Source organism: Sebastes umbrosus, chromosome 21 (genome assembly GCF_015220745.1).
Source record: "Sebastes umbrosus isolate fSebUmb1 chromosome 21, fSebUmb1.pri, whole genome shotgun sequence".
Lineage (NCBI taxonomy): Eukaryota > Metazoa > Chordata > Actinopteri > Perciformes > Sebastidae > Sebastes > Sebastes umbrosus.
The window spans coordinates 1609402-1622454 of record NC_051289.1 but is presented as its reverse complement, the minus strand read 5'-3'; the positions used below and the strand labels follow the sequence as shown (position 1 = coordinate 1622454).

General features: G+C 43.0%; 1 protein-coding gene and 1 long non-coding RNA gene across 2 annotated transcripts; one reads left to right on the top strand and one right to left on the bottom strand.

The window, feature by feature from the left end:
• Positions 1 to 4947: 4947 nt before the first annotated feature.
• Positions 4948 to 13031, bottom strand: LOC119480382 (neutral cholesterol ester hydrolase 1-like). Its single transcript, XM_037756542.1, has 5 exons — positions 12801 to 13031; positions 7351 to 7576; positions 7097 to 7166; positions 5909 to 6080; positions 4948 to 5595 (listed from the first exon to the last, which is right to left on the bottom strand). The coding sequence occupies exons 1-5, from the start codon at positions 12933 to 12935 to the stop codon at positions 4975 to 4977; spliced, it is 1224 nt and encodes a 407-aa protein (XP_037612470.1). The 5' UTR covers positions 12936 to 13031; the 3' UTR covers positions 4948 to 4974.
• On the top strand, positions 5501 to 7521 carry LOC119480393. The gene is made up of 3 exons (XR_005204909.1): positions 5501 to 5639; positions 5728 to 7185; positions 7406 to 7521. It is a non-coding gene; the product is annotated as an uncharacterized LOC119480393 (long non-coding RNA).
• Positions 13032 to 13053: the final 22 nt, after the last annotated feature.

Sequence of the window (13053 nt, the reverse complement as noted above, 5' to 3'; positions counted from 1 at the left end):
CGACAGGAAGTCAACGAGCTCCACTGGCGGCAGAAAACACAACAACCACACAGAGAGAGAACAAGCAGGACGGAGCGTTTACACCCAACACAACAATAGTCTCCTCTGTTATTCACACTTTATAATAACATCCTTTATAAAGAGTTATTTTACTGTTAACAAACAATGACAGGATAATTAATAATGTTTCATTTACTGTTATTTTATCATTAGTTTGTGTATTATGAAATAATAAGAGATAAGAGACGATAACAATTACATTCTGATTACATTAGTAAAGTATTGATTGTAACATTTTATATACTATATTAAGTATTCATTAATAATTACCAAATGATTTTTAAACCTTTAAGAAATCGTTAATAAAACATTACATAGATAGATGGACCAGACACCAGTTATTAACCATTAATAAAGTGTTAACTATCTTTCTAAATAATATTTATAGATGCTTTACAAAGTATTTATTAAATATTTAACAATATATTATAGTCATCAGTTGTAACTTTATAATAGACATCAAAAAATAATGTTTATAGATGTAAACAGATCAATTATTAACCATTAACAAAGTGTCACAAATATCTATTTATGTAATGTTTATAGATGTTTTACAAACAATTTCTTTAAGGTTTATAAATAATATCTTTAAAAATAATAAAATATATTAATAATAAAATATAAAAAACATCTTAAATATAATAATAATAATATAATAATAATATCTTTAATCATTAACAAATATTTATATAGTGTATAAAATGTTATGTGTGCAACAATAATTACTAATAATTAGTAAACTTTAATTATAATTTAATGGTTTGTTAACAGTAAAATAACTATTAATTAAGTTTATGAATTTACCATTTATAAATGATGTTTATTATAAAGTGTTGCATTGTATTGAATATGTATAAATAATAAAACTAAACATTTTAGTTATTTATATTACTCATTGAAGTTTGTTGACTTTCTGTCTTACACGTGAAAACAAGTTTAAATCTGAATTTATCAGCTGATTTTATTGCACATTAAATGTTCATGTTCACAATCTGAAAATCACTTATATATATAGTATAAATATACAGTATGTGAAATAGTGTTTCTTGTGTGATCAAGGCTGCAACTAACGTCAACATCTGAACATCAACAACAGCTGCTGATCGTAGCTCCAGAACCGCGACTAAACGGACCTCATGGTGAGGCTGGTTTCATTCACTGTTTTTTCAATTAATCAATTAATCATTTTAGTCTACAAAATGACTGAAATCCCCCAAAATATTCAGTTTACCATGATTTTAAAACAGAGAAAAGTGGACAATTCTTCGTGAAAAGTGACATTGAATATTTAATTTCCTCTCAATCAACTAATCAACTAATCAATCAATCATCTCAGCTCCTCATGTGACTAATCTACATGTGCCAACAATAAAACATGGTTTCATTTGCAGAACAAATAAGATTTTGTTGGATAATATTTCACCGTATATTTTTTACAAATATTCATATTTTGAGTTGTTTTCTTTCTGAGTCATGTGGACAGGTGTTTAATGGGTTTATAAATGCTATAGCATATTTAATTCAGCTTATTGCGACTAAAGAAACACTCTTTAATCAAACTCTCTGTTTAAATCTGAGGAGCTCCTATATGGCCACCAGAGCTCGCCCTCCACACACTGTCTCTCCTGCAGCGCTTCTTGTCCTCATAATCACAGTAAAAACACAGACAGTACATTACTTTAAGAGAAAGAAACATAAATAAAATAATGTGATCCCGCTCCCTACATACAAACCAGTAATGTTGTCAAAGAATAAAACTTTATGGGATGTATTATCGCTGCAGGAGTATATCTGAGGCAGAAGCAACCTGTTGCATAACCCTTATTTATAGAGAGAGGTGAAGTCCCGCCCCTTCGGTTGACCTCCATGGGACCTTATCTCAGAAAACAATATGAACGGTAGTCAACGGAGAGAGACGAATAATATTGTTACTATCACGTTAACTTTGACGGCCCTAGGTTTTACTTAGATGTCTGAAATAAGGTCTGTTATACATAGCTACGGTCTGTTATACATAGCAACGGTCTGCTGTACATAGAAACGGGCTGCTATACATGGCAACGGTCTGCTATACATAGCTACGGTCTGTTATACATAGCAACGGGCTGCTATACATAGCAACGGTCTGTTATACATGGCAACGGGCTGCTATACATAGCAACGGTCTGTTATACATAGCATCAGTCTGTTATACATAGCAACAGTCTGCTGTACATAGCAACGGTCTGTTATACATGGCAACGGGCTGCTATACATAGCAACAGTCTGTTAAACATAGCAACGGTCTGTTACACATAGCAACGGGCTGTTATACATAGCAACGGTCTGTTATACATAGCAACGGTCTGTTATACATAGCAACGGGCTGCTATACATAGCAATGGTCTGCTGTACATAGCAACGGTCTGTTATACATAGCAACGGTCTGCTGTACATAGCAACGGGCTGCTATACATAGCAACGGTCTGCTGTACATAGCAACGGGCTGCTATACATAGCAACGGTCTGCTGTACATAGCAACGGTCTGTTATACATAGCAACGGTCTGTTATACATAGCAACGGGCTGCTATACATAGCAACGGTCTGCTGTACATAGCAACGGTCTGTTATACATAGCAACGGTCTGCTGTACATAGCAACGGGCTGCTATACATAGCAACGGGCAGTTGTACATAGCAACGGGCTGTTGTACATAGCAACGGTCTGTTGTACATAGCAACGGTCTGCTGTACATAGCAACGGTCTGCTGTACATAGCAACGGTCTGTTATACATAGCAACGGTCTGTTATACATAGCAACGGTCTGCTATAAAGAAATAATAGACTGTAGAACGCTGTGTTTAACCAATCAGAATCGAGTATTCAACACAGCTGTGTAATAAAAGGTCCCATGGAGGTCCATTGGAAGGCGGTGAGTCTTCGCCTCTCTATTAAAACCTTATTTATACAGTATGAAACTATTTAACGTGACATCTTACATTCAGCATTAAAATTAGAAACATTCAAAAGTCCTTCTCTGTAGTCAAATTTCTTCTTTATAAATGATAAACTCTGACTAAACGTGCTCATCAAACACAATCGCTCTTTACTAGAGAGCGTACAGAACGTGTGCGTAGATACGGAGCGGTAGAAATCCACACGTTAGGAATAAACTGACTGGAATCATTTCCCTTTAAGAGAAGAAGAAAACCCACAGTCGTCTGATAGCCAGTGTTACAACTAGTCTTAAATAAATCTGGATAAGGTGAAGTAATGACGGCTCAGTGTTTCTGCTACACTCTTGGCTCGCTGTCGTTTTGGGCCGAACGCCAAAAACCGAGTCCGTCTGACGCTCGCTGTCGTCGCTTCATTATGTCAGTTTGGGGCCAACGGCGGCGGCGGGGGGGAAACATGATAGTCCCCATGGGATCTCTTCTCTCGTGGCGATACAGTGATTCTTGCATACATTTCACAGCTATCATCATCATCATCATCATCATCATCATTATCATTATCATTGCATTGGCGCTGCAGTACAGTGGTCATCAGAGGGAACCTTTCAAACATACAGTATTGCACAATCCAGTGAGTACACACAGCTGTGAACTCTGGCATACTTTTACCACACACACACACACACTGTAACCTAGACTTGTATGTGTGTGTGTGTGTTTTAGTGCACCATAAAAGAATAACAGATCAACTTGTGAGTGACTTTGGCCTCTAGAAGTCGTCAGATTAGGAGCTCGTTGGGCAGAATACTCAAGGCTCTTCATTTTCAGTTCTTACACAAAGAGGTTTTTTTTAAAAGGAGCAGATTTATTTTATATATTTTATTTATATATCTTAAATCTACGAATATAAATATTAAGGCTGTCGATCGATTAAAATATTTAATCACGCATTTTTTGTTTGATTAATTATTTCATATAAAAAGAAATGACACAAGAATATACTATTTTTATATTCTTCTTTAGCTTAATACAAATATTTGAAACAGAAATAACATTTCAGGAAAATAAATCATTTTAATCACTGATAGCAACATATTTGTTTTTAGCCTGCCTTTAAATTGAGGTTCCTTGTCATTTATTGCCTTCATTTTTAAAGTCTTAATCATTGGTTTTCAAACCATTGAGTCTATTTATTCTAGTGACTTTTATTTATTTTAAAGTTTATTGTTTATTGTTGTAATTCTATTTATTGTTGTCTGTTTTAATCCCGCTCTGTGGAGCACTTTGGGCTGCATGATTGTATGAAAGGTGCTTTATAAATAAAGTTGAATATGAATAATAGTATTGCTGGAGAGAGCACCCCGTGGTGCACGTACCAGTGACACATGTATGTAGTTCTACATGTTGTCTCGAGTGTTTTAATAATGTTTTACCGTGCAAAGGTAAAGTCAAAGTTGTGTTTCTCTTGAAAATAATGAGCCTTGAGTCGACTGTCATTCTCCAGAAGGTTGCATTGGATTTATGACCTTTGACATGAGCGTCACTTGCTTTGGTTTCATTTGATTGGAAGTGTTTTGGTGTCATGGTTCAGTGATGTTCAGCTACACTGAGTTGATTTACCTGCGTATTTGGATGCACACGGTGGCAGCAGAATCTCTGATTTGCCTCCTAGTGGATGGAAGTTTGAATCCTCACGAGGCGATCATGAGCCTTTGACTTTGATTTCTAATCACGCAGATGCTTTGATCCAAAGCAGCTGATGTTTTGTCTCGTCTGGCGTCTTGCTCAGCAGATCAAACCTGTGACCTTCTGGGTTAAAGGACAGTATTATTTAACCACCACCACCGCCACCGTTTTGCCACCACATGGATCCCATGTGTGATAATCAAAGCCGTGTCTCCTCTCAGCAGATCCAACAGGAGCTCTCCAGTGCCAGACTTTCTGCTCCAGAACATCTTTGGTTCCGTTTCTCCCGGTTCTTACAGGTTCTGGTCCAGCCAGTGGATGTAGTTGTTCATGCTCCTCCGTCCGACGCTGGACCTCATCGGCAGGAACGCAAACACCATGCAGCCGTGGAAACCGTCCTCGTAGTGATCGCTGGTCACCGTGACGCCGGCGTCCTGCAGCCGTCTGACGTACATCAACCCGTCGTCCCTCAGCACGTCAAACTCGCAGGTCATCACGTATGCTTTAGGCGTCCTACCCAGAACCCCCTGCTCCGCCAGCAGCGGCGCCGCCCTCGCGTCCATCAGCTCCGGTACCTCGCCCATCACCCCCGGCGAGCCCGTTTCTTTCACAACCGGCCGGAAGTGCTTCCTGCGTTCGGCCGGGAGCAACGCGGTCCAGTCCAGCTTTGAACGCGTGCTGCCGCTGATGGCCGGCTGGTCCAGGGAGCTGTGGTTGTTGGCGAGCAGGAGGGGCTCCAGGGACGTGTCGGCGCCCAGGTACTGCAGCCAGAAACGAGCCATGACGGGCCTGTAGAGGATGGGCACGGCCCGGTTCTGCTGGTAGGACGGGGTGTAGAAGTCCAGCGCCTGCAGCACGGGGTAGATCAGCGCCTGGACCTTGAACTTCACTGTCAGGCTGTCATCAGAGCCGAGCTGAGGACGCAGTCAGGGATCAGATCACAGCTCAGCTTCAACAGGTAGTTTAAAGTCAAACAGCTGACTGACGATCATCTTTGGTTAATATTTAATATACTCAATTTATGTTTCTGTTTTTTTTATTATTAGACAAAGTGGTGCCGTCCACCTCAGTGTCCCTTGGATCGATGAAGGGAGGCTAGCAAAGTAAACACGTTTAAAGGGCCCACATCGGGCTCTTTTCTAGGTTCATACTTGTATTTTGGTAGTGTGATGTGTGTGTGTGTGTGTGTGTGTGTGTGTGTGTGTGTGTGTGTGTGTGTGTTTGTACCTCCTGCGCCACAGCAGCAGCCAGGTTCGCTCCAGCGCTGTCGCCAGACACACACACCCTCTCCGGGTCGACGCCGTAGCGCTCTAAAACCTGAGCCGTCAGGAAGGCCCGCGACGCCGCCAGCGTGTCGTGGTACTGATCCGGGAACACCGCCTCTGGAGCGAGACGGTAACTATAGCAACAGGACATCACAGGAAGACAACGTTATTATGTTACATGATGCTTTGAAACATGACTTTGAAACAGCCGTTAGGGCAGTGGTTCAGTCCTGCAGGAGCTAAACGGTTCACTTTTTACTGAGTCATTTTAGAGAAACTTGTCAGTTTAAATGTATTTTCTTCCAGATTTTAAGTCCCCCAAGCTTCTCATTTAAATTCTGATGGAAGAAGATAGTTTAGTTTACTGTAAACATGCTCTTTCAATCATGCTTCATATAATAAAAAGTGAAAATTGACAAAGAGAAAATGAATCTGGACTGCCAGACCCCATTAAAGTAATTTATAGAATTAAAATGTTTAAATTCTTTCACAAAAACAATCTCATCAAAAGGTCCAATTACTTGTTTTTTGCTGCTCAACAGTTTTATAATCACCGATTCCCTTTAGGCCTGCACCATATGAGGAAAATCGGTGATATCATTGTTCAATATTGCGATGTTCGATATGACTTGGGGTAAATAAATAAATATTGCAGTGTGCATATTAGCTATATTTGTCAGCCTGGTTTTCTTTTAAATTCAGAACCGCATTAGAATTGAATACTTTAAATATAACGAGGCTACATGTTGTTTCTAGAGCAGCAACCTTGATGTTTACAACAGTAAAGTCACCATATGAACTCCATAACATCTCACTGGATGCAGCGTGATAACGAATACTAACGTTACGGTCTTTAGCCCCGCGGCCCGTTTAATACCGGATTATAGAGACCGTCCCTAAATAATATAAATATTCTTAATCATCATGTTTCAGGCCGTCTTTTGATGAAAATACAATTTATCAGTCAGCACTAATTCCCTTTTTTTTAAACTAATGAGCCACCTTTGGGAAGAGTTTTAATAGACGTGTTTTCCAACACGCTGTTTTAAGAACTCTTCGTCTATTTTGGAATCATTTTTGGCGTTACATAATAAGCTAAATATATCGACAACTAATAGATTAATCCTGCTGTTATGTGACAGAGACTTACTCCACAGACACGACGACAGCGTCCAGGTCCTCCGCCATTTTCCGACAAAGACGGTCGTACGATCGCATCCCTGTGAAGCAGTCGACTCAGTAAGTGATGCTGATATCATGTAAAGTATTATATTTCATATTGGTTTACCACAGTGATGAATGTTGACCTTTTTTTATTCGTTTTTTTATTGAGAATCATTCCTATAATTTCTATACAAGAGAAATATTTGAGAATAAAATAGTTAAATAAAAATCCACACTCACGTCCGCTGCCGAGCGCCCATCCTCCACCGTGGAAATATATGACTCCCCTCTTCAGCTGCTGCTTCCCTCCCTTCGGCTGGAAGACGCGGGCTGGCACGCCGCCCAGCGTGGAGTCGGTCACGTGCACGGCGGGGCAGGAGCGAGGCTCGATGTCCTCCACCCAGGACACCACCTGGTTCAACAGGTGGACCCGATGGCACACGCCCAGCGCATGAGCCACGTCACTCTGCAAGTACAAACACACAAACAATTATTTCATGGTTTAATTGTGATTAATCACATGATTGTCCATAGCTAATTAATTAATTAATCGCACATTTATTTATCTGTTCAAAATGTACCTTAAAGGGAGATTTAATTGATTGACAGAAAAATAATTGCCAACTATTTTGATAATCGATTAATCATTAAAAGTAAATTTTTCATCCAAAAACGGCATCACTAATACAAAGTAGTTAACTTAGGTCGACCTCAACCTACTTTTTCTGTTGATATTTTGAATTTATTTTGCTGATAATACATTTCTACTCTTATTTTTTTTTTTTATATATACTTTATTTTTTCCCCTTTTTTTCGAGGTTGTTTTCGTATATATGCAATTTACAGTTTGTAATTACAATAGTTTATAAACCAATTTTTAAGTAGTTGAGCTTAGAAACAAACACAATAAGTACACTAGAGAAAACAACATCAGCATTTAAAATTTAAATTAAAAAGAAATAGAATAAAATAATAATAAAATAATAATAATAATAATAATACATATGTCCTCTTATTTAAGTAAAATTGCAAAATAACAGAGTATTTCTACACAGTGGTATGTATTACTACTTGTAGTTAAAGTTACAATCTCAAAGATGTCGTTTCGTTCTCTTTGGCGGCACCTGTGGTGATAAGCTGTAACTGCAGGCAGATAAAAAAGTAAACATTTTTTAACTCTGACTTTATATAAATGTTGGTGAGTTCTTCATATGACAATTGTCCTAAAATTAGATTAAAAAAAAAAAAATCACACATTTTTTATCTGTTTTAAATGTACCTTAAAGGGAGATTTGTCAAGTATTTAATACTCTTATCAACATGGGAGTGGACAAATATGCTACGTTATGTAAATGTACATATGTGTGCGTGTTTTAGTGCACCATAAAAGAATAACAGATCAACTTGTGAGTGACTTTGGCCTCTAGAAGTCGTCAGATTAGGAGCTCGTTGGGCAGAATACTCAAGGCTCTTCATTTTCAGTTCTTACACAAAGAGTTTTTTTTAAAAGGAGCAGATTTTATTTATATATCTTAAATCTACAAATATAAATATTAAGACTGTCAATCGATTAAAATATTTAATCACGCATTTTTTTTATCTGTTCTAAATGAACCTTAAAGGGAGATTAGTCAAGTATTTAATCCTCTTATCAACATGGGAGTGGACAAATATGCTGCTTTATGCAAATGTATTTATATATTTATTATTGTAAATCAATTAACAACACAAAACAATGACAGATATTGATCCAGAAACCCTCACAGGTACTGCATTTAGCATAAAACAATATGCTCACATCATAACATGTCAAACTGCAGCCCAACAGGCAACAACAGCTGTCAGTGTGTCAGTGTGCTGACTTGACTATGACTTGCCCCCAAACTGCATGTGATTATCATAAAGTGGGCATGTCTGTAAAGAGGAGACTCGTGGGTACCCATAGAACCCATTCACTGATCTGGAGGTCAGAGGTCAAGGGACCCCTTTGGAAATGGACATGACAGTTTACTATGATACCAGATACTTGTATCTTGATGTTTATTTGTTAGTGAATCAGATGTGGTGTCTCTCTGTGGAGCCTCTCCCTGCTATAGAAAGAGCATTTAAATAAGGTGGAACAGAGAAGTCCCCTGCGGTGCTGCAGGGAGCGACGGAGCAGAGCAGGGCGTGTAAACCTGTACACCTGTAAACCTGTAAACCTGTCCTCCACACTGAGTGTCTGTAGAAACTTGTTGTCCCACAGTGACGCAGTAGATTATATGTTTACGGTGTTTTGGGTGTGAAGAGCAGCTTCACTTCATACTAACATACTAACATGTTACACAGCAGGCACAGTGTTCACAGTGTTCAGTGTTCAGCAGGTCAAAGGTCATTTTACAATGTATGTTATTAAATGGTTAATTTAGCTTCAGAGGGAAAAAGGAACAATCGATCTCAAAAGGTCAAAACCAAAAATGGTTTTCACTCAACATATACAGTGTGTGTATATTTATATATATAAATGTATATTAGTATTTATATATATAAATATACACATCACATCAACCCCTCTCCTCCTCACATCAACCTGTCTTCCTCACATCAACCCCTCTCCTCCTCACATCAACCCCTCTCCTCCTCCAGCTCTCCTGTCCCCCTCAGATCAACCTGTCCTCCTCACATCAACCCCTCTCCTCCTCCAGCTCTCCTGTCCCCCTCAGATCAACCCCTCTCCTCCTCCAGCTCTCCTGTCCCCCTCAGATCAACCTGTCCTCCTCACATCAACCCCTCTCCTCCTCCAGCTCTCCTGTCCCCCTCAGATCAACCCCTCTCCTCCTCCAGCTCTCCTGTCCCCATCAGATCAACCTGTCCCCCTCAGATCAACCCCTCTCCTCCTCCAGCTCTCCTGTCCCCCTCAGATCAACCCCTCTCCTCCTCCAGCTCTCCTGTCCCAATCAGATCAACCTGTCCTCCTCACATCAACCCGTCCTCCTCACATCAACCCCTCTCCTCCTCCAGCTCTCCTGTCCCAATCAGATCAACCTGTCCTCCTCACATCAACCCCTCTCCTCCTCACATCAACTCCTCTCCTCCTCACATCAACCCCTCTCCTCCTCACATCAACCTCTCCTCCTCACATCAACTCCTCTCCTCCTCACATCAACCTCTCCTCCTCACATCAACTCCTCTCCCCCTCACATCAACCCCTCTCCTCCTCACATCAACCCCTCTCCTCCTCACATCAACCTCTCCTCCTCACATCAACTCCTCTCCTCCTCACATCAACCTCTCCTCCTCACATCAACTCCCTCTCCTCCTCACATCAACCCCTCTCCTCCTCACATCAACTCCTCTCCTCCTCACATCAACCTCTCCTCCTCACATCAACCTCTCCTCCTCACATCAACTCCTCTCCTCCTCACATCAACTCCTCTCCTCCTCACATCAACTCCTCTCCTCCTCACATCAACTCCTCTCCTCCTCACATCAACCTCTCCTCCTCACATCAACTCCTCTCCTCCTCACATCAACTCCTCTCCTCCTCACATCAACTCCTCTCCTCCTCACATCAACTCCTCTCCTCCTCACATCAACCCCTCTCCTCCTCACATCAACCTCTCCTCCTCACATCAACTCCTCTCCTCCTCACATCAACTCCTCTCCTCCTCACATCAACCCCTCTCCTCCTCACATCAACCCCTCTCCTCCTCACATCAACTCCTCTCCTCCTCACATCAACCTCTCCTCCTCACATCAACCCCTCTCCTCACATCAACCTCTCCTCCTCACATCAACTCCTCTCCTCCTCACATCAACTCCTCTCCTCCTCACATCAACTCCTCTCCTCCTCACATCAACTCCTCTCCTCCTCACATCAACCCCTCTCCTCCTCACATCAACTCCTCTCCTCCTCACATCAACCCCTCCTCCTCACATCAACCTCTCCTCCTCACATCAACTCCTCTCCTCCTCACATCAACCCTCTCCTCCTCACATCAACCTCTCCTCCTCACATCAACTCCTCTCCTCCTCACATCAACTCCTCTCCTCCTCACATCAACCCCTCTCCTCCTCACATCAACCCCTCTCCTCCTCACATCAACCCCTCTCCTCCTCACATCAACTCCTCTCCTCCTCACATCAACCTCTCCTCCTCACATCAACCCCTCTCCTCCTCACATCAACCCCTCTCCTCTCACCTCAACCCCCTCTCCTCCTCACATCAACTCCTCTCCTCCTCACATCAACCTCTCCTCTCACAATCAACCCCTCTCCTCCTCACATCAACCTCTCCTCCTCACATCAACCCCTCTCCCTCCTCACCACAACCCCCTCTCCTCCTCACATCAACTCCTCTCCTCACATTCAACCCTCTCCTCCTCCCATCAACCCCTCTCCTCCTCACATCATCTCCTCTCCTCCTCACATCAACCCCTCTCCTCCTCACATCAACTCCTCTCCTCCTCACATCAACCACTCCTCCTCACATCAACCCCTCGCCTCCTCACATCAACCTCTCCTCCTCACATCAACCCCTCTCCTCCTCACATCAACCCCTCTCCTCCTCACATCAACTCCTCTCCTCCTCACATCAACCTCTCCTCCCTCACATCAACCCCTCTCCTCCTCACATCAACCCCTCTCCTCCTCACATCAACCCCTCTCCTCCTCACATCAACCTCTCCTCCTCACATCAACCCCTCTCCTCCTCACATCAACCCCTCTCCTCCTCACATCAACTCCTCTCCTCCTCACATCAACCTCTCCTCCTCACATCAACCCCTCTCCTCCTCACATCAACCTCTCCTCCTCACATCAACCCCTCTCCTCCTCACATCAACCCCTCTCCTCCTCACATCAACTCCTCTCCTCACATCAACCCCTCTCCTCCTCACATCAACCCCTCTCCTCCTCACATCAACTCCTCTCCTCCTCACATCAACCCCTCCTCCTCACATCAACCCCTCTCCTCCTCACATCAACTCCTCTCCTCCTCACATCCAACCCTCTCCTCCTCACATCAACCCTCTCCTCCTCACATCAACCCCTCTCCTCCTCACATCAACCCCTCTCCTCCTCACATCAACCCCTCTCCCTCACATCAACTCCTCTCCTCCTCACATCAACCTCTCCTCCTCACATCAACCCCTCTCCTCCTCACATCAACCCCTCTCCTCCTCACATCAACCCCTCTCCTCCTCACATCAACTCCTCTCCTCCTCACATCAACCCCTCTCCTCCTCACATCAACCCCTCTCCTCCTCACATCAACTCCTCTCCTCCTCACATCAACCTCTCCTCCTCACATCAACCCCTCTCCTCCTCACATCAACCTCTCCTCCTCACATCAACCCCTCTCCTCCTCACATCAACCCCTCTCCTCCTCACATCAACCCCTCTCCCTCCTCACATCAACTCCTCTCCTCCTCACATCAACCTCTCCTCCTCACATCAACCCCTCTCCTCCTCACATCAACCTCTCCTCCTCACATCAACCCCTCTCCTCCTCACATCAACCCCTCTCCTCCTCACATCAACTCCTCTCCTCCTCACATCAACCCCTCTCCTCCTCACATCAACCCCTCTCCTCCTCACATCAACTCCTCTCCTCCTCACATCAACCCCTCTCCTCCTCACATCAACCCCTCTCCTCCTCACATCAACTCCTCTCCTCCTCACATCAACCCCTCTCCTCCTCCGGCTCTCACCGCCTGCAGGAAGCTCCTGAACAGCGCGTCCAGCAGCATCAGCTTCCATGGTTCGCTCACGCCGCTCGGTAAGGGCAGGTAGACGTAGTAGGCGGCCGCCGACAGCAGCACGGCTCCGGCCACACGGAGCCTCATCGCGGCGGACTGTTACCTGCCCGTTAAGGCCACCGTTCATGTGGGATTACACCCCCCGGTTCCAGGCGGTCGGTGACTCCGTCAGGGATCGACTACAACACGGACGAACGACCGTGAT